Source organism: Apis laboriosa, unplaced genomic scaffold, assembly GCF_014066325.1.
Source record: "Apis laboriosa isolate Shangri-la unplaced genomic scaffold, ASM1406632v1 scaffold15_cov152, whole genome shotgun sequence".
NCBI lineage: Eukaryota > Metazoa > Arthropoda > Insecta > Hymenoptera > Apidae > Apis > Apis laboriosa.
The window spans coordinates 802608-828126 of record NW_025222086.1 but is presented as its reverse complement, the minus strand read 5'-3'; the positions used below and the strand labels follow the sequence as shown (position 1 = coordinate 828126).

The 25519-nt window shown below is 35.1% G+C and overlaps 1 protein-coding gene and 1 long non-coding RNA gene across 8 annotated transcripts in view; one reads left to right on the top strand and one right to left on the bottom strand.

Moving 5' to 3' along the window:
• LOC122710893 overlaps window positions 1-25519 on the bottom strand; it is a 48448-nt gene that overhangs the window by 14706 nt on the left and 8223 nt on the right. The window lies entirely within an intron of this gene.
• LOC122710891 (solute carrier organic anion transporter family member 4A1) overlaps window positions 1-25519 on the top strand; it is a 42596-nt gene that overhangs the window by 11044 nt on the left and 6033 nt on the right. For 3 of the 7 annotated variants that reach the window (XM_043929111.1, XM_043929109.1, XM_043929110.1), the window contains exons 3-7: window positions 14447-14663; window positions 17968-18136; window positions 18559-18697; window positions 19394-19568; window positions 20211-20313. In XM_043929111.1, the coding sequence (XP_043785046.1) occupies window positions 14447-14663; window positions 17968-18136; window positions 18559-18697; window positions 19394-19568; window positions 20211-20313 (803 nt within the window). Of the gene's footprint in view, window positions 1-9295; window positions 12442-14446; window positions 14664-17967; window positions 18137-18558; window positions 18698-19393; window positions 19569-20210; window positions 20314-25519 lie in introns of those variants that run through there. The other 4 variants (XM_043929114.1, XM_043929113.1, XM_043929115.1 and 1 more) reach the window with 4 other exon arrangements.

Below are 25519 nucleotides of genomic sequence, written 5' to 3'. Positions count from 1 at the left end.
GAACGAATCGTTTAACAAGAAAAATTTCAATCAATCGTATCGATATCCCTCCCTTGCCTGAATATTTCCTTTGAAAAGAATAAGTATGCTTTGGCATTGTACGAAACAGAGGCAGAGAAAAATAGGAAGAAGAGGTAGAGAGGAGAGGCTCGTTGTGGCATTCGTTAGTCGCGTTCGCCAGATGAAAACTATAGGAGGATGGGAAACGGGGGACAGAGTCGCGAACGAGCGATTCAAGCGAAACGGCCGGCTAAATAATTGGCGGGGGAGGGAGGGAGGGAGGGAGGGAGGGAGGGTTTCGCGAGAAACGCCGGCCGGGCGCCATTTAATCTGGATTAACAAGCTGTTTGACGTATTCACTTTATGCCCGGCCACAAATCGAGTTACTTCTGAATGGAGTCGTTAGGAATGCGCGAGAGACTGGTTGCCTCTGGCGGGAAAAGTTTGCCGCGTCTAACTTCCGGCCAACGCGTCCCGCCACGATCGAGACGCCATATTTGGAGGGGAAACGTGTTCAGATCGTTTGCGTAACTTATCGGGGATTGAAAGGGTAATTAATCGATGGTTTTTGGGTATTTACCAAATTGGTGTGGATTTCGTTGCATACAGTTTTTAATTGTGTGTGTAAGTTTTTTAAGTTTTTTAAGTATTTGTTGATATTCACTTATTATGTTCTTCTTCGTTGCGTTTTTAAAGAGTATTACTTAATTTGGTATTTTATATACGATGAAAGTGGTTCTTCGTTTAAAAAATTCGTGGAATTTAGGAAAAGATTCTTATCTGAGGTTGGGAAAGAAATTGTGATCAGTTTCGTGAAAAGTTTGAGGATAAAACATTTCTTTTTATAGAGAAATTCTTATCTTCAAATTCAGCCAATTTTTTTTCTTTTTAAGTATTTTTCCATTACAATGAATAGCGAAAATTTTATACGGATATATTAATTTTGCAATAATTTCTATTTGTTATCTTTTTTTGGAAATATTGAGGTATCATGTTTGGAGAAGAAATGAGGATATCTCGATCATTAGGCAAGTTATCGGAAACGATTAATTGAAAAGGTAATTAACGTCGATGGTTCGAGTATTAGTAGAGATAGTTGCATCGAAGTGGGTGGTTTTGTTGGAGTGTTTCCAATGGGTGTTTGCAGTTTTCGTGTATTGCTGAAGCACTATTTGATAATGGCTTTTTTCATTGAGTTGAACAGTTTACGAGGAATTATATTGGGATTGAGAAAGTATAGATCTTTGATTGTATATTGAATTTCTATACTTCGATATACACGATTAACAAATTAAAAATTTTATATCCCAAAACCCACGAAATTCCTTTCGACCGAGATAAATCTGAAATCTGAAAGATTCCCGTTGCAAAAGATGCTCGTTACAGGGAATATTAATTACGATTTCACTCTCGGTGAACTTTCGATTATGTTGAGAAAATACATACAGCGACAAACAGAAGCAAGAAACAAAAAAGGAATCAAAAACAAACGCGCGTGCACACAATGGTGGGAAAAGGGAACCGACCGACGAAATAAAAGAGAAACAAAAAAAAAAAAAAAAAAAAAAAAGGAAAAAGATACAAAAGGAAAAAATGGAAGAAAGTAAAAGGAAGTGGAAGAAAAAGGAATTTAGGCGACAAACGTCACTCGGTCGATGTTGGTGTGAGAGGAACGAGACCCCCGGTGTTTCTTTCTCTAGAACCGTGAAATCCTCGCAGGAAAAACGTGACGCGGTATAAAAGAACGCACGAATATCGAACGTGACGGAAGCGCGTACAAAGCTCTTTTGAGGCTCGTTTTCATTTCGAGCCGAGCGAGCGAGCGTTGAGTGCGGCCGAAAGAGGCCGCGAAACGAGAGAAGCTGCGACGAGAGGAGAGGGGGGAAAAAACGGGCGAGGAGAAAAAGAGCAGCGGGAAAAGTGCAAAAATGTATTCCATTACAGCAAGAGTGTAAGAATACCGCGACTGGTTTTCCCGCTAGTCGTTTTACACTCGACGATCGTGGGGAACAGAGACAGTTTTGGACATTTTGGGTGATACTCGTGATAATAGTGGGTATTTGATTCAAATGGATGATGAATCAATGGCTGGAAACAGTATTATAGATTAGATTATTGCAAAAGTTTTTTTCGTTGTAGATGCATCGATAAATTTTGATCAAACCGTGATCAATTCGAATAATAAATATTCGAATTTGATTAAAACTGATATGGAATGAATTAGTGGTTAATAAACGATATTTGTTATATTTTCTTATGTAGGGAAAATATTTTGATCCTAACATTTTGATCTTTTTATTATAAATGCAGAGTCCATAAGTGTCTGGATAATGATTAATTCGTGATAATAGGCACGAAAAGAATTTACAGGATAGTCTAATAAGATTGCATTTTTGTTAGAAAAAAAATGCACATATATAATATTAATAAAAAATAATATAATATAATTGTTTTCATACAAATCCATTTATTCCGTTTAAACTACAATTTATGGATTAATTAATGACCAGTGTTACAATTTTATATTACATTGGACATTGTTGGTCCAAATTCGTTTGATAAATTTTAAAAATAACATAAGTTCGTTTTTTTTTTAAACAAAAATGAAACTGACGTTTCATTAATATGTTTTATTTTTTTAAAAAGAAAATGATTAATTTCGATAGAGTTGAGTCAGTTTGGCTTTTGTATGACTCGTACAATTCTTTTGGGTGGATGGAATCCTGGAATAAAAATAAAGATAAAAAAAAGGGCATTGGTCCCGCGGGCATTGCGTAATTAAACCCGCGACTGGCATCGATTACTAGGAATTGAGCGGTTTGCGGTGAAATTTTTTTCTCTCTTTTTTTTTTTTTTTTTTTACGAAACTAATGAGAGATGAATGAGCTTAATGTTAATAGAGATGATGAAGTCGTTGGTTTCGAAACAGTTGCAATTGCAATTGGAATGTTGGAGAGGAATTTTTAAAGACGAGAACTTTTTGTTTTTAAAAAACATGATTTGAAATTAAAAACTTAAAAAGTAAGATGAATTTTTCGTGTCATTTAACACGAGGATGGAAATTTTTAAGTGATATAAAATAATTTTAGCAAATATTATTAATAATAATTATTTAACTTAACCCTTTTACGAAATATCTATTTAATAGTTAATTTTTTTTATAACTAGTGTAACAGATACAACAAAGGTTCTAAATTTTTTAAGGATAGGAGTACACACACACACACAAGACGCACGTGGACAAACGAAATTGAAATAAAAAATTATCGAGACGATATTTTTCTTTCCCATTGACGAGGGATCCGACAGTTGGTGCGTGCCTGAAATGAAACGATTTCGTAGGTGTTAATAAATTCAATAGAAAATTATTGGAAACTTCCTCTAAACATTCAGAATAGGCCACCCACGGATGACACGCGCCGTTGTTTAACCCTTTGCATAAGCGTCGATGAAACGTGATCACGGGTTCGAGGGCAGAATTAAGAATAAAATATTCGTGTATTAAATCATCATCATGTACATATTTTTGTATTTATTTGATCAACTTTTTACAGCAGTGTATACTGCTGGATAAAATTTTATAAATTATCCTTTAAATTTAAATATAGTAGGTATACACAGGATGCGATATAAAGTAATATAAAGTTCCTACAGGAATAACAAAACATTGGAATGGATGCTTTCAAAAATTAAGAATTATTACGAACTGTAAAATATATTTTTAAATACAAAAAACGTATAGTAGTATGGAAAATTAAATTAAGTATTTTTTTTTAAATAAATTAATTTATTGTACAATATTTTTCTTTTTGCAATACGAGTCCCCATTATTTAAATTTCTAGGAATTCATAAACCATAATTTTTTTTTTACATAATTAACGCGGAAAATAATTACTAGGTGCAACAAACGATATTAAAATTTTACGTAAAACGTATAATATTTAAATTATAATATTCAATCAGGGATTAAGAATAATCTACGTCCATCAAACTAAACGAAATCCCAAAAACCATTATTCAACCACTCAACCAGCAAACCTCCAATTATTCCATTCGAAGCAATAAATAACCGGTATTTGACAAACAAATTTCTCGTCACGCTGTGTCCAATTCTTTTCTCATAAATTCAGGATAATTTATACGAATATGTTATTTTATTATTGTTTTCATCCATCATTTCCCTCCATTTTCTAAACTTTTCTGAAATGATATATCGTTTAATTATGATTTTTTAAAAAATCATAAAATAATTCGACAAATTTTAAAAACAATACACCAATTTTAATAATCTCGATCTCCTGCCAATTTTCAAGACTTTCCAATCCAATAACAATAACTCTGCAGACTTCGTGTAACGAAAACATAAACACATACACGCTACTTTCAACGCAAAATCTCACGAGCGAAGCTCAAGAATTAAAAGGAATAAAGGAAAAACAAATAATCCAGTGACGAGGCATGGCCGCCATAGCTTATGGTCCTCCGAAACCGGAAGCCATGGATCTCTATTAAATCCACGAAATTTATGTCGAGGCGGTCGCGTGGCCGTCGAAACGTGCCCGAAAGGGTATTTATCCCTCCCCCCATTCTCCACCCCTCTCTGCCCCACCTACGCGCGATCCACACGTTTGCATCGGGCAAACGAACGTTGACACACGGCCTTTTCGCCATTGTGCACGACGGGCACACAACACGCGTATATTGCGTTTTTTTTCCTTCTTCTCCTGTTGGATAATGTCTATGCGCCCGAAGCTCGTCAAACAAATCGCTGTTCAACGTGCGTTTTAATGAACGCGGTATTCGATTTGGAATGGTGGACGCCTTCGGGGCTTCGAGGATTTAAAACGAAACGAAATATCGTGGAAAAGCTTTGGAGGGGGGAGGGGGATTGTGTGTAATACGGTTCCTTGGATAGATTTGATGAGGATTCGAGGGTATTGATGCTCGGGATCGATGGGTATATCTAGTCGCAGTGTGGTTGCGTTTGGTTGTTTTCTAGGTTAGGTTCTGTTCCCTTTTGTTATTATTCTGTTGCAAAGATTGTAGGAATATCGAGAAGAATGGAAATGTATTAGAATATGGTGGAGGATTGTTGGAACGTGAGTTAGAAAAGAAAGAAATGAAAATGAATTTAGAAAATCTAATTTTAATTTTAATTCTTAAACCATAATTAAAAATTGTATTATAAGGTATGAAGGTACGTATAAAATCTCAATGAAGGAATATATAAATGTACACATTGTATAATATGCATATTTGATATTTTTAATACTCAATTGACAAGAAGAAGGTTACAATAGATTTATAAATCTACTTAGAGAATCAAAGGGAAATATTTTATTATGTTGATGAGGCTTGAACATTCTTCATCTCAACGCGTAATTGCATACAATTCATAAAGTACCTTCATATAATACAATTAATAAAAATTGCAAAATAAAAAGAAAAAATTGTCATTATAAATATCTTCTCTCGTGCAACACGAAGACTATCCCCACTCAGACGTCTCATTTACCTCTTACTCTTGCGGAACAATATCCCGAAAAAATTGGAACCAAGAAAAACTCGTACAACGAACCACTCCTCCATCCGTTAACCATTTCATCTCGTCGGAACCACGAACCCTCATCGTATAAAAATACCTCGAAACACAACGAATGGAATAAAGGAAATGATGCAACGTCGTGGCCACCGATTCCATTTTGCAACAGGAATTTTTTAATAAAACTAAAGAATGAAACGTCTTGTAATACGGTAATTTTTTTGAATGTATCATACCTTGACCCTTATCAACCTCTATCAACGAGAGTCTGTTGTCTGAAAACGATCGAAACGAAAGAAGAAGAGGATAGAAAGGTGCGTGGGCGTCAATTGTGAATATTTGAGAAAACACAGAGGCATAAATAAGTGAAGGGGGGAGTCCAAGGGGACGGAACTGGTCCCCTAAAGATAGGAAGAGTTTAATTACTCGAGTTCCGTTATCGTTGCGGTACAAGCATGTTGCATTTCGAGAAATTCGAAATGCACCGGTGCCTTTTCACTGATAAATACTCTCTTAACGGGTTCAACGGCTGGGGGACCATCGAGGAATTGGTTGGTTACTTGATAGTTGGAGTTTGAATTGGATTATACACAAGTATAATATACTTGTGGAAATATGTTGGTATTTTTTTAAATTTATAGTAATTTTTTGGAAATGGGTAAGATATCTTGATATTGGATACATAATATATAATAATATAATTATAATATATAATAACATAATAATATAATAATATAATTATAATATATAATAATATAATAATATAATATAATTGGATGATATTGGATAAATATTGAATACAATTAAGATGATGGAGATATAAATAAAAAGTATATATGGACGAATAAATGTTATGATTGTAATAAATGTTATTATTGTAGGGAAATTTTATTAATATAAATTTAATATATCATTGCTAAATTTTTTTCGTTTCTTCTGGAAAAATACATAATCTTAATTTCGATTAAGAAAAAAAGAGAAATAGCAAGTTTTATTATTCGACGATTAAATTATTGGCAATATTGAACTTTGTGAACTTTTATTTATCTTTTTCTTTGTTTTCAGATTTATTGAATAACGAGGTGAAATGAGAGCCTCTGGTCAACGATCAATTCATAGAGGATGCGATGTTATCGTTTAAATATCGATAGTTCCATGTCAATCGGTCTTCTCGATACTGAGGCTGACACCTCTGGGAAATTTAATTTAACGCTTCGCGAATTTCGACGGTGAAACGCTGATTCTTTCTGAAACGATGCACATCCTTTTCTCTCGTGGATAATATGATGTCTAGGCAAATCTATTCCACCTTCGTTTACGTAGTTCGATTAATTTTAAGAAAAAAAGCCAAGATAAAAGAGGATCGTTCGACGAGAGATAAACAACTGAAGTACTTTCAACTATAAAATAATGATATTCGATAATATTGAAGAATTGTAGAATTTAAAAAAAAAAACAATTGATAAAGAAATTAAAAGAAATATCGATATCAAGAAAATAGATGCACAAGATAAATAATGCAATTGATAGAATACAAAATTCTAATAACTTTTTTTATAAACAAACAAAATCTTTTTTCCTTTTATCGTATTCAACGTTAGAATTCGATATCGATTCCTCGGATCTTCATGGTCTCCCATCAACCGAGGTCCTCCCCTAACGACCAATATTATCAACATGATTTATTTGGAAGTTTTCGAGGCTGCATACTTAGGTTATTACTGTCATAAATTCGAAACACGTTTCTCCAACGGTTGATACCATGCCTGACCTACCTCATCTTGAAATATGAGAAACTTGGCGAAAAGTCTCTATAAAATATTCCCTCGGTCCTCTTACATTTTTTCCACTCGTATTCTAACCGTACACTGTTATTCTCCTTTCGCGTATACAGTATATATTTACTCTTATATTTTTATCGATACGAGGGAATTGTTGAAGATGGAAATATTTGTGTATACGATAGGATAAATATTATGCACCAACGATAATATTTTATTGAAATATTCTCTTTATCGTTAAATATTATTTGATTTATCAGGAAAAGGAAACAAATAGATGCATAAAGAGAAAAAATTAACCCTATTTGTGAAAAAAAGATTTAAAAAATTGCACACTTTAAAGAAAATAATACACTACTATTAATAAAATAATCTTGCATTTTGCAAACAATTTTCACTCCTCCGTTCTCCGAAAATATTTCGTTTCAACGGTTAAAACTAGATACGCGATTTTATATTTTAATGTTTATTGCACATTCGATTTCAAATTAAATTTTATTTCAACTAACGCGATAAGGAAAAACGTTCTACATTTATCGTACAGTAGAGATAATACATATACATATACATATATATATATTTCAGATAACATTAATAGAACGTTCGAATATTAAGATTAATACCAATAACGAAAATTGCTACTAGTAAATAATAAAAATATAACGTTGCCTTTCGAAATATTTTTCTAACTCGTCCATTTTAACATGGAAACGACTGGAAGGGAGTAACGGTAACGGAGGCTCGTTAATGGAACGCCGGAAGACAAATGCGTTTCTCGATACAAAGCATTAAGAAACTCGTTACAACGGGGACCTGGAAAATAGGTGGAACTTGGGATGCTATCGGTTTCGTTGCTGGCCCTAGCGATGGGAGTTGCAGTTTGTCTCGTCGATTCCCGCAGTTTCGCGATAGCTTGCCTTGCTGCGGTCAAAAGTCGAGGGGGGAGAAAGGCAATTTACGCGACAACGGCACCGATGGACGTTCGATCCTCTCCTCTCCCACTAGGATTCGTGGTACGCACCATAGTTCGCATTGTTTCGAAATAAGAGAAATAGTAGTGTCGCACGTTTTTCCACATTTTGTCCTCGTATGGGAATTTCTTTTTAATTGGAAAAAAGATCTGTTTCGAATATTAATCGAAATATCGTAACATTTGCGCGCAACAATATAATATTACAATATTATAAATAATATTACAATATAATTTTACAAAATAATATTACAATATAATATAAATAATATTACAATATAATTTGCTGAATCGAAGAAATTAACCACTTGACCCCTCCGATCCCTAAGTGAACCGAAAACATGTTATCCGAAACAATACTCGATAAACTAACCCTATACAATATCCCTGCACACCAAAAAGTCCGAATGAACTACTAAAACCCACAAGAAACTCCTTAAACCACCATACCAGTTCGCACAAACCACCGTCACCCAAACTTCTCCCTCCCCCAAACTTCCTCCTTAAAACACCATCAACAACAACAACAACAAGAAAACCTCCTCGATACCTTCTTGTTTCAAAACGTTTAATCGTTGGCGGAATCCGCGCAATTAAGGCGAATTAATGAGTCTTATCGGATGGTGGCCGGTTTTTCGGTGCTCGAGCGAAGCAACAGCTAGTAGGGGGCGGTTTACAATGTGTCGCGTGGACGGAGAGAGAAATAGAGAGGGAGGAAGGGAGGGAGAGATAGTTTGGAAAGGGTTGGAGAAGAGAGGGAGCGAGACGGAGGCAGAAATGGCAGCGGAGGAAGGAGAAGAGAGAGAGGTTGGAGTGGAGAGAGAGAAGGGGTTGGAAAGGTGGGGAGAGCCGGGGAGGGAGAGGAGGTGGAAGGAAGGAGAAGGACGGAGAATGTCTGTCGTGGCGGTAGTAGCATATACGGTGGTTTAACTCGCGGGGAAAACTCTGAGAGCACGAGCTCGCGATCCTCAGTCGCGTGTGACACGCGGCCTTAGGTAGTCGTGCTGCTCTTGAATCGTCTCGTTTGCGTGGCCGCCTTCGTGATCGCGATCGCGTTCGAGGATAGATCCTTCCCTCGACGTATAATATCGGTGGGAAATCGGTGGATCTCGAATAGTTTGGTATTTTCGTGTTTGATTCTGGATCTTTTTTTTTTTTTAAGAAGATTGTAGAATAGTCGAAGATTATTCGGGATTATAATATCATATCGGTGGAGAAGGTGGTATCGAATTTTTATTTTGTCGAGACGAGATTGAAGAAAATTTATTCTTAGATTCGGTGGTTTTTGAGTTTAAAATTTTCACATTTGATACAAGATCGAATTTTTTTATTCGTGAAATTGATGAAGATTGGATTTTATGCGTGGATTCGAATCTCTTATTCGTATTCCAGTGATTGCTGAGGAATGTAAATCGCGTGTATTCTTTGATTTTGCGAATTTCGTATCTACGAAGATGGTAGATGATTCCCGAGTTTTAAAGATTCGAGTCGAAAAATTAATATTTGTGTGAAAATAGAGATCGGCAGTGTTAAATTTCATCTCGAAGTTTGAATTTTCAAGGATGGAAATCTGAAGTATTTGAATCTAAGGAGTTTGTCGTGAGAAACCTGTGACCGAAGTGCAAAGTTTCCTGGATCTTAAAGACATTTGAATATCGACTTCGACTGTGAAGATTTCGCTTCTAAAATCGGCGAGTGATCGTAGACGATTCGAAATAGAACCGCAATTTAATCCAATGAAATTTACATAAGTTTATTCTTACGAATTTTGAAGACTTCTACTAATCGCCGAAAATAGGATCTAAAATTGTCATTGTCGTTTGACAAACAACATACGAAACGATTTATCGTTTACTCGCGCTCGAAATTCAATGTTAAAAACGTAATAAAACGAACCAAACTACTGTTTGAAACTATTTGAATCTCAAAAATTTTCTCATTCAAGCATCAATCTATTTAAATTAATATTTAAATTTACTCGAAACTTAATTTCAAAGAAACCGTAAAATCGTAACAACACATAGCATTTTTCAGCCAATATACAAAATTTTAAAACATCGCTCGATAAATCCCAAAAAACTTCTAGACGGGAAATCTACTGCCTAAACGAAAACCACAATTCGTTGCAATTTTACCAACGGGATCTTTTACCAACTTCCACCGCCTCGACAAACTTTTCCATTAACAAGACGAGAGACGAGAACAAAGACCAACCAGCGTCCGTGCATCCGTGAGAAAAGTGTTGCAAATTCTCTATACACGCTTCCATTATACCGCTTGATTCGTAGGAAAAGTCATTATCAACAGTCTCGATCGCAACACGTTTGACCGCCATTAGAAATCGATATATAGGATCGAGGATAAAGAGATTATAAATCCCGCGTGATAGACGATGAATATTTCATGGGAGACGAGGTAGAGGGAAAACGATATCCTCTCCAAGGATTTATAACGATGCGTGTGAATGGACTGGATGGAATCGTTTCGAGACGTTTGACGAGAGTACCTGGTGAAACAGGAAGCGGAGGATGCAGGTACGTTTGGAAAGGGGTGGAAAGCGTAATCTAGATAATGTTTGACAAATGATAGTGCATGCGTGCAGGAGCGATATGTTGAGAGGGATTTCTCTCTTTTGTGGTAGAGAGAGAGAGAGAGAGAGAGAGAAAGAGAGAAAGAGAATTTGAAATACTTTGATTGATAGAAAATTTTGTATATAGAGACTTGAATCGAGTTGAATTGGTTAATTGGTTAATTGATAGTCGAGTTATGACGGTGAATAAGGGAGATTAAGTATTCGAAGAGGATAAGAGGAAGGTGACAATAATTGTGGAAGTGGAGGATGAAGAAGAAATACATGAAAGGGGATGGAAAATGCTGGATTTTGGATACATGATAAACGATTAATAGTAGTGGTATATCGTAGAAATCATCATATTTCTATTATAGATCTTATTCAAGATTTAAATAAGGATTAAAGAGAGATTAAATAAAGACTGAAATTGAGTTACAAGAATTACGACAATAATAAATGATATCTTGTTAGAAATTCGGAATTTGGAACTGAAAATATTTATCTTATATTTATTTATAAAACGATCTTTCGAGAATATACTGGAGAATCTCTGGAATCCACCAGAGAGAATTCCCCTCATCGAAAATTCTAAATCCAGTCAGGGAGGGTGATCGATGGGGAAGTAAAGATACGACGATAAATCTTTTGATCCAGGTGAAACAGAGGACAACGGAAGTGGAGGACGCGTACAAGAGGAGTTACATTCGAAACTGGAATGGGAACTGCAATCTGGACGTTTGATAAACGACAGAGCTAGCAACGTTTCCACGGAAACGAGTCTTGCTTGCACAAAAAAAAAAAAAGAAAGAAAGAAAGAAAGAAAACTAAAATTCAAAACACTTCCATCGAAGATATCTCCCCTTCCTAAATATTCTAAACCGAAATAGATACGAATTATACAATCAACGTTGAAATCAAGTCAAATCGCGATAAGATCCGTGATTCCTCGAAGCGGAAACGGCATTCGAAGAGCGAGCTAACGAAGTAAGAAAAGAAAAAAAGAAAAAAAAAAGGAGAGATCGAAGCTTTTTCTAGATATTCCACGACTTCTCTCGAGCGAATCTTTAATCGAGGAAGAAGCGAGGAATCTCGAGGAATCGATTCGAGAGATCGAGCGGGCTCGAAGAAATCCCTCCGCTCCTGGACTTGAATGGACAATAATATTCGTTATCAAGCGTGTCGGGGAGGATCGCGCGTGTCTCTGTCACGTTTCGATCGTGGTTAAACCGATGGTGAACGACGAAGCGTGACCAGGTGCCGGAAGTTCTCTCCACGTCACTTTCGCTCGACCAACTATCTCGCGGAACATGACACGCTCCACGAATCCGTGATCGCGATGGAAATAATATTTGGGGGGATTTGGTGGCAATCTGCGCCGTTTCTTTGAGAAAATTAGGCGGAACCGGGTTGTTGGAGGAGGGACCGGAAGTCGAGGATGCTCGATAAACGCTTCCTGGTGTAACACTCGAAACTAGCGTGTACGTTTTGGGACTACGGTGATCTCGTTTCGTTTTTCTAGGTTAAAAGGTGAAAGAAGAGGCAGAAAGAATCATGAGGGATAAATTTGCATTCAGCGTGAGTACCCAGAGAGATATTGGATTCTGCGTTTATTTTAGGAGGCGAGCGTGACATCGATGCTAACCGATCGATCGCTTTGTAGATGTATTTTCGAACCGTTGTAGCGGGTTGAGAGAATGAATTACATATAAAGTTGTTCCTCGTAACCGTGTGCATTTTTAAGACGGCGAGAGATCCGAGTTTGAGACGGATGGGCCTGATTTTGTATTCATGGTGAAATGGAATTATCGGTTTAAGTTGGGGATAGTCATTGCAATTGTGTCACGCGATGAATATCTTATTTGCACAGTTTACTCCGCGATATATCTAATTATGCCCTTTTCCCTTATCTTTCTTTCCTTCTTTCTTTCTTTCTTTCTTTTTTGTTTCGTTGATTATCGTTTCACAAGATTTAAATTTTTAAGTTTTCTCGCGATATTTTTGTAGCACAACGAAGGATTTTTCTTAAATGTTTTTCTCTCTAAACATCGTTTATTAGTTGTATTTGATTTTCAGTTATATTTTAATTCAATCTTTAATATCTATCTCTAATTGTAAGATTACTAATATCACAATGTTTATGAAAATAGGAGTAATTGGTAGATTAGATATTTTATTTAAATTAAAATATTTTCTCTTCTTTGTATTTTATCACTCTAATTATCATCATTGTTTTCACAAATTTCTTTAAACAATCAAATGAAAATATATTCAAAGATAATCTCATAGATAATCCTATAATTCCATTTTACCGAGTAAATATTTTCCCTTCGCCTTTTCATCTAAAAACGTCTTCTTAATAAATATTTCATCAGTGATAAATCTGAAAACGCTTTATCATTCCTTCCATAAATTAATAACAATAGTTAAAAAACATTCCACTGTCCATCTTATTATTCCACTGTCCATCAAAATCCATTTTACTTTTAAATTAAAAATATAAAATATACTATACTTAAAAAAATCATATTATCTCAAAATTCTCGATGATGCAAATGTAATTACCTTTCTCTGCACTGAATCGAAATATACAAATTAATTCAATACCGTTGGAGAAAGTTTGAGGAGAAACCTTGCAATAATTACTCCTGGCGCAAAACTGGTTTTACGATTTCACACGTAGCCTATCGAACAGTGTTAATTACCATCGATTAAACGTATGAAAATTACATACGTATTAACGCGAAATGATAAAATATAAACGGTAAAACAAGCTCCTGATTGTGAATACTCGATCCATTCTACATTTTATATTATATTATATATTTTATATTATGTAATAATAGGTAAAACCCAATAATTAAACCCGATAAGGGGAATATTGTACATATATTTGTTCGGTACACATCGAGCAATTTCCGGTAACTAATAATTCGACGTGTACATATTTACAATTCAAACTCGTTCCGCTTATGATTTTATTTACGTAAGATCATGAATTTTAATCTCCTTTTTATTATGCACGATGAATAGCACGTTCAATCGTTAGAAATGCGTAAAACATCTTGAAATTATTAATTTTTAGATTTATAAACTGGTGGAAAAAAAGAAAATAGATTTTTATTAAATATTTATTAAATATTTTAATAATATAAAATAATTTTAATAATTTTTACTAAATATTCTTATTCAATTTGTTAATTATTTAATAGTTTTAATTCATTATTCCATTTTTCGAGAGAATAAAGGATTTTGCAATTAAATTTTTGTTTATATTAGCAAAATTATATTAGCAAAATTAATTATATTAGCAAAAGTATCGGATATACATATATTTCAATTAATGAAAATTCAGAATTATCATCATATTAAAAATAATCTTTGCAATCAATAAAAGAAATTTCAATAGTACTTAGGAAAGTAACGTGCCTTTCTCTCAAAAAACAAAAATAATTTATCCTACATCCATAACACAAAGGTTTACGTATCACCTTATCACCAATTCCTGTTCACCGTTATTATTATCAATGCACATTGATGCAATTAATCATTCTAACTCGATTCTGAACAATGTGATTTACAGTCAGGGGTGCCGGACATGCACGAGACCCTGTCCAGTTTTTCGGAACAGTTCAGGGACGGGCCGACGAAGCCGGAAATAAAGCCGGAAGCAGGTAAGGAGACGGAGAGGACCGCGGAGCCGAAGTGCGGTTGGTTCTGGTTCAGACCCAAATATTTGCAACGATTTCGAACCGCGAAATGGGCGCTCTTCTGGTTATGCTGGACAGGTGCGATGCAAGGTATGCAATTTAAATTTGATCTCCGGAATAAAACTAATTTTAACATTGACTTCGATTCATTTTCGAATTTGTTAAAATTTACAATATTAATTTACTCAGGAAGAAGGAGGAATCTTATCGATTTTCTTTTATCTCGAACAATTAATAATTCTTTAACAGCTTTGTGAAAATGTTCAATTATTTGGAAAACGCGATTTTCCCTAAACACTCGATCAAATTTCCCCCAGAGCAATCATTGCAGCTCTCGTATCGAAAACGTGTGCCGACGTCGATCATAAATACGCGACATTTAACCACAAACAATATTTCGTCGCTCACTGGAACGAATCCACGGGTTCATTTTTCGTATGCGTAAACAGGCCGTGCACGCAGACACGCGGGTCCCAAAGCTGATTGACTCTGATATCGCCGTTTGCCGTTACTAATAGCCGTGCATTCGAATGCAATTTCGAAGCTTTCACGGTGGCGCGAAGAGGGGAGGGGAGAGGGGGGTGGATAGGGTCGACGGTGACTGACGATAACCGGAAATCGAGTTTTCCGGCCCGGTGGCAGGAGGTTGACGCGCTGGAGGGTGGTGCACGTCGACGAAAGGAGAGCGGATCGAGGCGAAAAGGGCGGCGAGACGAAGGTCGTCGACGTTGGCTAAAAGGGGTGGAGGAAAGGTTGGAACACGGTAGCCGTATTCGGTTTAAATAAGTTTGTTCGTCCCCCTCCCCTCGCTGCTCCTCTACTCGGCCGACAAAAGAAATCGTCGTGTGGAGGTTCGTGCCTTCTTCGAGGCGAACGGGATTGAACAAATTGCTGGACAATGGAGCCGGCAATCGTCTGTACGTAAGTCGAGAATAAGGCCGGTGGTGAGTGGTGCTCGTGCACGCAGGGTTATGAGAATTCGGATGTTGTAACGAGTATTAACGTTTCACTATTGGATTCGTGTATGAAGTTAAAGGATTTCTTTGTTTTTCCTTTTTTTTTTTTTTTTTCAGTACTTTGAGAATTGGTAGAGGGGAAGTATGGATTAAAGAGGAATGTTTTTTCTTGTGAAAAATAAGAAACGACAGTAGACAATTTCATTACTTAGATTACAAAAATCTTCTCACAAATTCTGTCTTCCTTAATTAAAATTATCCTATCCTAGGATATTTCTTAGGATATTTCTTAAGGATGGAATAATTCTTAAGCAAAAATTCAGATTTCTTCATTTGAATACATTTTCAAAATACCAAGCAGAAACAATTGATTGAAAATTATCTTCTATCCGATATATGTATTACACACAAGTATTATTCCAATCCCTGTTAAATCATAATCATCCATCCTCCTCGCATCGATCGATCGACGTAAGAAGAAGCGAGACACAAAAAACGTGCGCGCATAGAAGAAGAGGGAGGAGTGTCGGCCAGCAGCTGGAGAAACAAATTATCCGCGCTGCACGACCGGTTTTAATTAAAATTCTCCTATTAGCGGTACAATGGGAAACGAAGGTGGTTCATTTTCCGGGTGGACAGACACCGGATACGCCGACACTCGAGCCAGGCCTCTTGCTGGCCACGGCCGTCTGTGAACGCGTTAATTCGATGGATGTTGTAAGGTTGGTGTGGGAGAGACGAGTTAAGAGTGTTACTTAATTGTTCGAGGTGCAGTTTGGTTATCTTGGGTTGCTAGTTACTGGGAAGAAATTGGTTTTCGCGGTAGGTTGGACTGGTTCTGGTTGCCCGATTTCGTCACGTTGAAATTAGTTAGATTATCATTTAAATTAGTATATATATATATATATATATTTTGTATTTGGTGTATTTTTATTTATTTGGTTGAAACTTGGTTTCATATTTCGATAGATTTCGATAAAACTGAAAATAAATATGAAATATTTTTCGAACGATGTTTATATTAGAAATGCTATTATTTTTCTTCTGTGCCATCAAAAATGATATGAAAGTGCATAAAGTGATTCTTAAATATTTTAATAAAAAATATAAATTGCAAAAATATGAATCATAAATGGGTATTTACATAAAGTAATAATGAAATAACGTTTCGTTCGTGGAATAAAAGATAGTGTTAAAAACAAAATTTCGAGAGTTAGATCTCTTTATTTTTTATATTAGAATTATTAAATTTCCACTAGAAACACGTCGACTAAACTGAAAATTAATTCCAAATTAATTCAAAAAAGTCAATCGAAATATATATCTCACAAATAATACAATACACCAATACTTCCAAAAACTTAAATAATCACCATACACATTTTTATTGTTCAACAACAAACTACTATATACCTTCTAAACAATCTGAATCTAAAAGGCGGGAGAAAAAAATTTCTATTCTTCCATTGAAAAAAATAATTCCAATTTTTTTTTTTTTTTTTTTCCTCTCCCACCAACCGTAACCAATCCGCTCGTTAAAACGACAACCCCGGCGGAATCCAAGCATCAAAAGGGATCCGCGTCGCGGAAACCTCGAACCGTCGCATCCGAGAGGATTCTCCCAGAGAGAAGATTCATTTTTTCGATTGTCAGAGAACGGTTGAACGCTTTTGTCAGACGATACTGCTACGACGATACTGGCTCCGCTGGTTTGTAATTCGACGCCCTGTCAACGCCTGCTTCCATCGTACCATCGTGTACCGGAGCGTGGGCACCGGTTCGATTCAGAGGCGATTAGCAGCCTATGTGTATATTCGTGAGAAAGAACTGTTTAACAGATTTACAGGTTCGAGAGAGAGAGAGAGAGAGGGATTTCTTGGAGGGTGAGCGGGACACTGGGCGTAGGGGAGACTTAATTGAATTAGTTCACCCCCCTTTTGATTCATTTACACGCGGCACGCGGATTTGCTCTCGAGTATGAGTATCAGGGAGATCAACTGTGTTTCGAATTTGAGAATGGGGATCGAGTTATTATTAGGATGGCCCCAATATTCCTATCGATCGTATCCTGAATGTTTAACTTGGCCAGGATCGATGGATATTATCGATAATATCGTTCGAAGGTTTAGGCTCGTTTGTTCGATGAGATTGGAGGTTGAATTTTTTAATGAAAAAGCTAGAGAGATTCTTTTCTTTTTCTTCTAGCTATTAGGGATTAAATTATATTAAATTAATTAGTTCGAGAAGCAAGCTTTTAAGCAAATTATCCAGTTTAATCTATTAAGTTATTGTGATTTTTTAAGGGATTTTTTAAAAAAATCTGGATTCATTATCGATGTTAATAAATAAAAGTATTTCATTTTCAATGTCCACAAACGTAATTCTGAATAACAATTGGTCAGAATTTTATTCTAATATAATGCTACGTGCGTTTTCAGGGATGGTGGTGAACGGTTTCGTGAACGTGGTCATAACCACGATAGAGAGGAGATTCGGTTTGAGGTCGTCTCAGACAGGGCTGATAGCAGGCGGATACGACATAGCCAGTTTCCTTACCCTCGTTCCAGTCAGCTTCCTAGGAGGACGCTCGAAAGCGTCGAAACCGAGGTACATATGCGCTCGAACACGTTATTCGCGTATAAGCTATTGTCACGCCTATTAATATTAATACCGATATCGATCCACCTCGACAGTTCTCATAAATATTAATCCTAACGTCAGCCGGACCAACAGCGTTAATTTCCATTTCCAGTTCCTTCGACACTTTCGAAACCCTCGATCCTTGATCGATAATCAATAACAATTTGAATTAAACTAAACGAGGTTAATCTTGAAAATGAAAGATTGAATATTTATTATCCTAGAAGAGATTTTTGAAGAAATTTCGTTTTTTTAAAAATTTGTCGATTTTGATGAATGAAATTTTTGGAAAAATTGGACTCGTATATTAATTGGTTAGTAAATAAGAATATAATACTTTTTTTGAGAAATTAGTAAACAAGATTTTTGGATTAATTTTTGTTCTATAGGTACATAGGAATAGGTGTTCTAGTCTTAGGCTTAGGAAGTCTTCTTTTCGCATCCCCTCATTATATTGCCGGACCATACAGGGGTGGGCAACAGTCGGAAAATATTTGTCAAAGGGTGACGAATACATCCTCCCGTTCGGTAAGCGATGATTGATTCTAAAGATTGGAATTTTTTGATTCTGATCTTTGTTATAAAATTGTAAGATTTGAAATAAATTTTTCGAAAAATATCAAAGTCGAGAAGAAGAAATTGAGTAATATTTTTATAGAAATAAACATTGGACAGATATTAATTTGGAATAAGTTGTTTCGACCAGCAATATACTTATCTTTTTAATCTAATTATTTTATTACCCGAGCTCAATTACTGGAAGACTTGTGTCTTTGATCTTTGAAGAGTAAACATTCAATTAGATGTAAAGGATAGTGACAGAGTTTATGGATCTCGTCCTTTGTAAAAGCAAGATCCATCCTTTTACATACACTAATAGAATGTCATCTTCGTATATGCCTTAATTTATCGTCGAATTAATTCTTATTTCGAGTAACTAAATTTAAAAAGTATAAAGATAATTCACTTATCTTCACGATCGATCAAAAACTTCGTAGACTTAACCCATTAACTTTTTCCTTGGAACAAAAAAACTAGATCGACATAAACAATATTTCAAGCCAATCGTTTTTTCTTTTTTTTAATTCTAATATTTTAATTATAATATTTTTTTAATTCTAATATTTTAAGATTTTTAAGAAAGGTCAGGCAAAGATAAAATATTAATTATTTTATCTATTAATTAAATTAATCTCGATTCGCTAATATATCTTTGCCATTCAGCTATCTTGCAGCGGATCAGTGGGCCAAATAGATCAAGAACCATACAGTGGATTGTACTTAAGTATCTTTCTGATAGCTCAACTTCTACATGGGGCTGGCTCTGCTCCTTTTTATACGCTTGGTGTTACGTATCTAGATGAGAACGTGTCGAAGAAGATGTCCTCTGTGTATGTAGGTAAGAAATCTGATATTAATTAATTAATTTTTTCTTCTTGTTATTATTACAAATTTTCAAGTATTTTTGGCGAAATATTAATTTTATATGTGTTGTTAATTTGAAAAGATTGGAAGATATTAATTTAAAAGACAGGTTATTTCATTTAAGTATGTAAATTCATTGTACATTTATAACTTTTCTTATTAAAAAGATCCAAGTTCTCTCAACATAAAATAAGCTAAACTTTTCAACTGTACTGTACCTACTTGACAAGTACTTACTTGATTTAACTTGGATATCCCGCAATAGCTCTTTGAGAATTGTCACATTCTATTGCCGCACTCGTTGCGCTTGCTTCAAGTTCTGAGCATTGTATATACTTTTGAAGTTTGAAGTTTCAAGTGCCATCTTGTATAGGACAATCAACGTGTAATTGATGTTAAGAATTTAATTGTTTAAGAAATTTGAAATTACGCTTTATGCTCTTTTCAACTATTATCTTTGTATAGTAAACTATAGAAATCTTTTTCAACATTTATTTATAAAATTAAATTTCTTGTATGATAATAAATCATTATAATATTCGACGAGTTTTAATAAATAATTTACATTAAATTTTTACAAACCATCAAACGATTTTAAATATCCTTTTCTGTTTAGGAATTTTCTACACAATGGCCATAATAGGACCTGCGTTAGGATACGTGGTTGGAGGTGAATTGTTGAAGCTCTATACAGATTTTATCACCGTGGATCCATCAAAGTGAGTATTTTTTTAATTATGCTAATTACATTTTACATAGCACGCTTTTAAAATTATATTTAATACTTAGAACACGGATACGTACAAATAAACTGAAATTTTGCATTGTGCATTGTGTGCACAAACGAAATTACCATTCGAATCTGCTAAAAATTTATTATCCACGTTCCAATGATTATAATATAATATATAGAAGAAATAATTGAATACATTATTAATATTATTATTATTCGTTAATTCCTATACTATTTTAGAAAAAAAAACTTCCTTGCTCGTATCAAAATCAGCCCAACATAAACGTTTAAAATTGGCTGGAACGAAAATCTGGCAAGGGTCACTTAAATACCACGCCTCCCTAAATATCAGCCTCACCTTTAATCACATCTCCATGAAAAACGCCATCGCCCCCTAAAAGATCATTACTATGGTCACAAAAAAAATATCAAAGACCTTTCATATTTCCATCTCCAATCTTTAAATACAAATCGTGAACAAAACAATCTCAAATCCGTCGAATTAAAATAGAAAAAATATGGAAAAGGAAAGAAAGGAAAAATCCATCTCTTGGAAACGTTAACGTCTTTAAACGTTAAGATTAAAATTGCGGAAGAGGATCCATCGCGGTGGAAGAATTGAATGGACAATGGATTGAAAGTTGTCCGCGTTCATTTCGCCATAAAGAGGGTTCATAGTCGGCGAAATGCCGATGGAGAATGACGTTTAATGGGCGCGCCATCGGAATTTGTCGCCTCTCGTGTCGCCACGCGTTTAAACACGTTTCCCGCTTTTTCCTTGTGCGGGGGCGGAGGGGCGAGGTAACTTTATTAAATTCTCGACACGATTTATCGGCTGTTTCGTCCCACTATCCGGGGAAACAGATATGTGGTCGCCACTGTACATTACTATTTATCATTAGTGGACCGTTTAATGGTGGAAATTTACCGTTGCAGGATAGTTTATTATCATTATTATTATTATTAGAGACCAATAAATTCTTCGAGATCCTATATCTCGTTTCTTATAAACATTTTTTCGAAAATTTTGCGAAACAATATTAAGACGAACCGTTTAATGGTGGAAATTTACCGTTGCAGGATAGTTTATTATCATTATTATTATTATTAGAGACCAATAAATTCTTCGAGATTTTATATCTCGTTTCTTATAAACATTTTTTGGAAAATTTTATAAAACAAAATATTAAGGCGAATAATCGAAAAGAAAATTTAAGAAATTTTCCTCGTTCCTTAATTTTAATATATAATATACCAATTCGAAGAATAAAATCGAAAAATCGTAAAGAATACCCTTATCAACAAGCCTGCCGCTATGTGTAACTGTGACAGGTACAGAGGAAAGTCGCGTGTTCCAACCGAACAGTCGACATCCGGTGATACGCAAATATGAATGAATCACATTCGCCGGGAGCATATTCCAGACGCGTATTCCCGTCGTGCACGAGAAAATTCGAACTTTATATTCGTCTTATAACTCGCGTAAATCCACGTCGCTGCTCTCTGAGATTAATCGCGAAATCTTGAGGACGAGGCTCGAAGGGATGGGGGAATAATGAAAAATTGCCATAAAAATTTCTCTGCGAAATTACGGGGGAGGGAAAAGCGGAAAAAAGAAATTTTCGGTGTCTTCTTGTTTTCAAACAACGGATCGAGATGTGATCGTCGTAATCTTCAGGTTCGTGCGCGATCTTCAGGTTCGATTCTTTTTGATTATTTTTTATGTATGTTCATGTAAATATTCCAAGATTCTATTTCCAATTTTTATATTTTACAATTTTATATTATTATTAACAATATTATATTATATTATTTATTAACAATATCACGATACGAGTTTGATATTAAGTAAGTTTCTTTCGATGTGATTATGAATATATTTTATATATTGCTTGAAACTCGCGAGAAATATCGATATCACGCTAATTACTATTATCGGGTTAAAGTTGGAGTTGATATACACAGGTTATCGGATTTTTATCATCTATTTTTGCTGTTTCACGGCCTTGAAAAGACGCCCCGCCGAAGATATACGCGCCGTTGCGATGGCGAAAGCGTTGTCAGACGTGTTTGCAACGCTTAATTACCGGCTTCTTGTCCTCGGTAATGAGCCACCGATGCTGATGTTCTTCTTTTTCGAGCACACGCGTCATGGTATTAATTAATTTGCTTTTTTTTTTTTTGATTTTTTTTTAAAACGAGGATGGATTCTTTTGATGAAATTCGAGGACGAGGAAAATTTTGAACGAAGATTAAATTTAATCTACCGATGAAGGTATTAAGATAGGGATAAGGGTAGTTTGTAAGGGTATTTATGTTAGATTTTTGAAATGATAAACTATATTATTTAATTAGAAAACCGGATGCATACATTATACAATGTATTCCTGTTCGAATTTGTTGCAATTGAAAAGAAAAAAAAAAAAAAAAGAGAAACTATCAACGAGAAATGATAATTATTTTTCTTTCTACTTTCCCAATAAAACTTATTAAAAGTTTAAAAAAATCAAATACTAATTCATCTAATTTTATTTAACACGAATTAAAAATTATTATTTTAACATAAGTCGAAATTTAGTATTACGAAGAAAATGAAAATGCACGATATAATTTGAAAGATACTCGGTTTCTTTATTAAAACGTAGGGTATTACCCCTCCTACGCAAACTCTAATTACTTATTCCACGGCAAATCGACAACCAAGCGCGAAAAAATAATAATAAACAAGGCAGCACGCGATCGTACGAAAATGTACAATCATTCAACTCGAGGCAAATCTTTGTCTCGAAGCGGAATCTCCTCTGCCCCGTAGAAAATATCCCGAAGGACCATTAGAGCGTATAATGGGCCACGATTAATAGTGCATGTAACCCCGTACACGCGTGCAGGAGAGTACGAACTCTCTCATCCCGTGGGGAAAACGTCAAGCGGTGAACCAATGTTTGACGATGACGCCGATGTTACCCTTCAAAACTGTCACTTCATCCCCCGACACTTAGAGTACAATCAAGTTCCATTTGTCCGCTCGCCTCCCCACGGAGCAACCCTCTCCCCTCCCCCATCCCCCTCGCACCCCACCACGCGAGAATCGAATTAATCTCGTCTCTCGTCTTTTTCCTTTTTCTCTTTTTACTTTCTCCCTTTCACTTTCTTTTTTTTCGTTCTCCTGATTTCTCTGGAACCGTGACGTGTAATAGCAAGCATAGAAACGATAAATCGAGTTGTCGATCGTGTGAAGGATTTTTTCAACGTCCGAGGGCTTCCATCCTTGCGAATTTTACTTTTAAATGGGCGGATATCGATTTCGAGGTATGGTCTCTGTTCGAGAGACGGGTTTTCTGGCCCTTTCTTGATTATTTTCTTTTTTTTCGTCGGGTATCGCGAGCTGAAATTCCTCTTATTCGTTTTTTATGTCGCTCTGGTGTTTCTAAAATTACCAGTTTTTGTTTTTATATCGGATTAGTACATTGATTTATTATTACAGTAATAACAGAATGTTTTTCTTTTTTCTTCGTGTTATACGAATGATTTTAAGGGGAGTTTTGATGTCACGTAATTCGATATTTTGAAAAGAGGTTAAAGTATTAATAAGAAATGGGGGAGATTGATATCACGAATAAAATAAATAAACTTGATACGGTTTTATTCGAGAGAATTTTATTCGAGCAAATTTTTATAGGAATCCGTTCCATTTATAAAATTATTTTAATTGATTTTCCATTTGAAAAGCAATTTAAAAACTTATGCGAAAACGCGTTCTTTAATTTATTGGATTTAATTTCAATACGTTTATATTTATTGCAATACGTACGCATTAAATAAACAAACCTCTATCGACGCTAACAAACGCAATAGCTTATTTTACAAAAATGATATTTATTTTATATATTAATATCACGACACAAATGCTACGCATTAAAGTATCGCATGAAAGGTAATTCTTCTCGACGAAATTTTTTTATTCGACGAAATTTATCTTCGAGGAATAAGAAAGCGCGAAAAAATAAATAATCCTTTCGTTCCTTTGTTTCCACTTTTGTCTCTTTCACCGATTAAATGCCTCGAGTGTCAAAACATTCCGCGAGCAATCATTTCCCTTCTATTTCTTTTCTCGATTAATAAATCGAGGCACAACCTGTTCCCTTTTAAAGCTCGAGGAGCCAAGAAATTATTATGGTAACAGCTTACATCGAGAACGACGAAAGAGAAAGAGGGGAAAGAAAAGAAGCAACGAGCAACGCGACGAAGATGGAGCAAGAAGCGGTTAGGATGGGGACTGAAATTAAAAGTCGAAAGGATTTCCCTTCGCGTTTCACGGTTAACTGATTCTACGGAGGAACCGAGTGGACATCAGTAAATTTAGAACCCTTGCAACTTTCTTCTGAAAGTTTATTCGAAAGCTCCACTCCTAGAAATGAATCGATGTAAACACGGAGACGGTAGAGAACGTTTTTTGCGGAATTGGAAGCATTTAATTAATAAACCTTTTTTTTTCCTTTGGAAATGCGAAAATTTTGTTGAAAAATTTGGTGAAATTATTTGGAAAGGAAAATTATTTTCGTAAAATAATCTAGGAATCTAATAATCTCTCGTTTATATTTTTCTTTTTATTTCTTTCTTTTTTCGATAGGAGAATTATTATTAAATTATTATTATTATTATTATTAAATTAAAAATTAAAAAGAAATTATTATTCTCCTTTTAAATTACATAAAATGGGGAATTTAATAATTTGTTTATTAGATATCGATAAAATTAATTATTAAAATTCGTCTTCGTTTTTCTAAAGATCAAAAATACCTTTTCAATTTCGTCGCATCCACTGTCAACGAATAAAATCAACATCGAAAAGTCACGTTACTCGAACATCATTTAAAGATCAGTGTTACTATGGGAAAGTGGAAAAAAACGAGATAGAAAAAGAGGGTAAGTAAACGGCGATTCCTTGTCGGTGTAGTGCAGTTAGTCTGCTAAGGGATGATCGCGCAGTTAGTCAGCCGTTTCCGGGTAATCAATCACCTCTTCGCAGTCGAGGTTTTACCCAGGGAAAAAATGAGATCCATTGGCCTTGGTAACTTTGATGAGAAAAAAAGTTACGTAAAGCCTATGCTAGGAATATTCTGCCTCGTCAATCGATAGAAAAAAGTCCTTGTCCGTCATATCGAATCGATTCAACGTGAAATATTATGTCG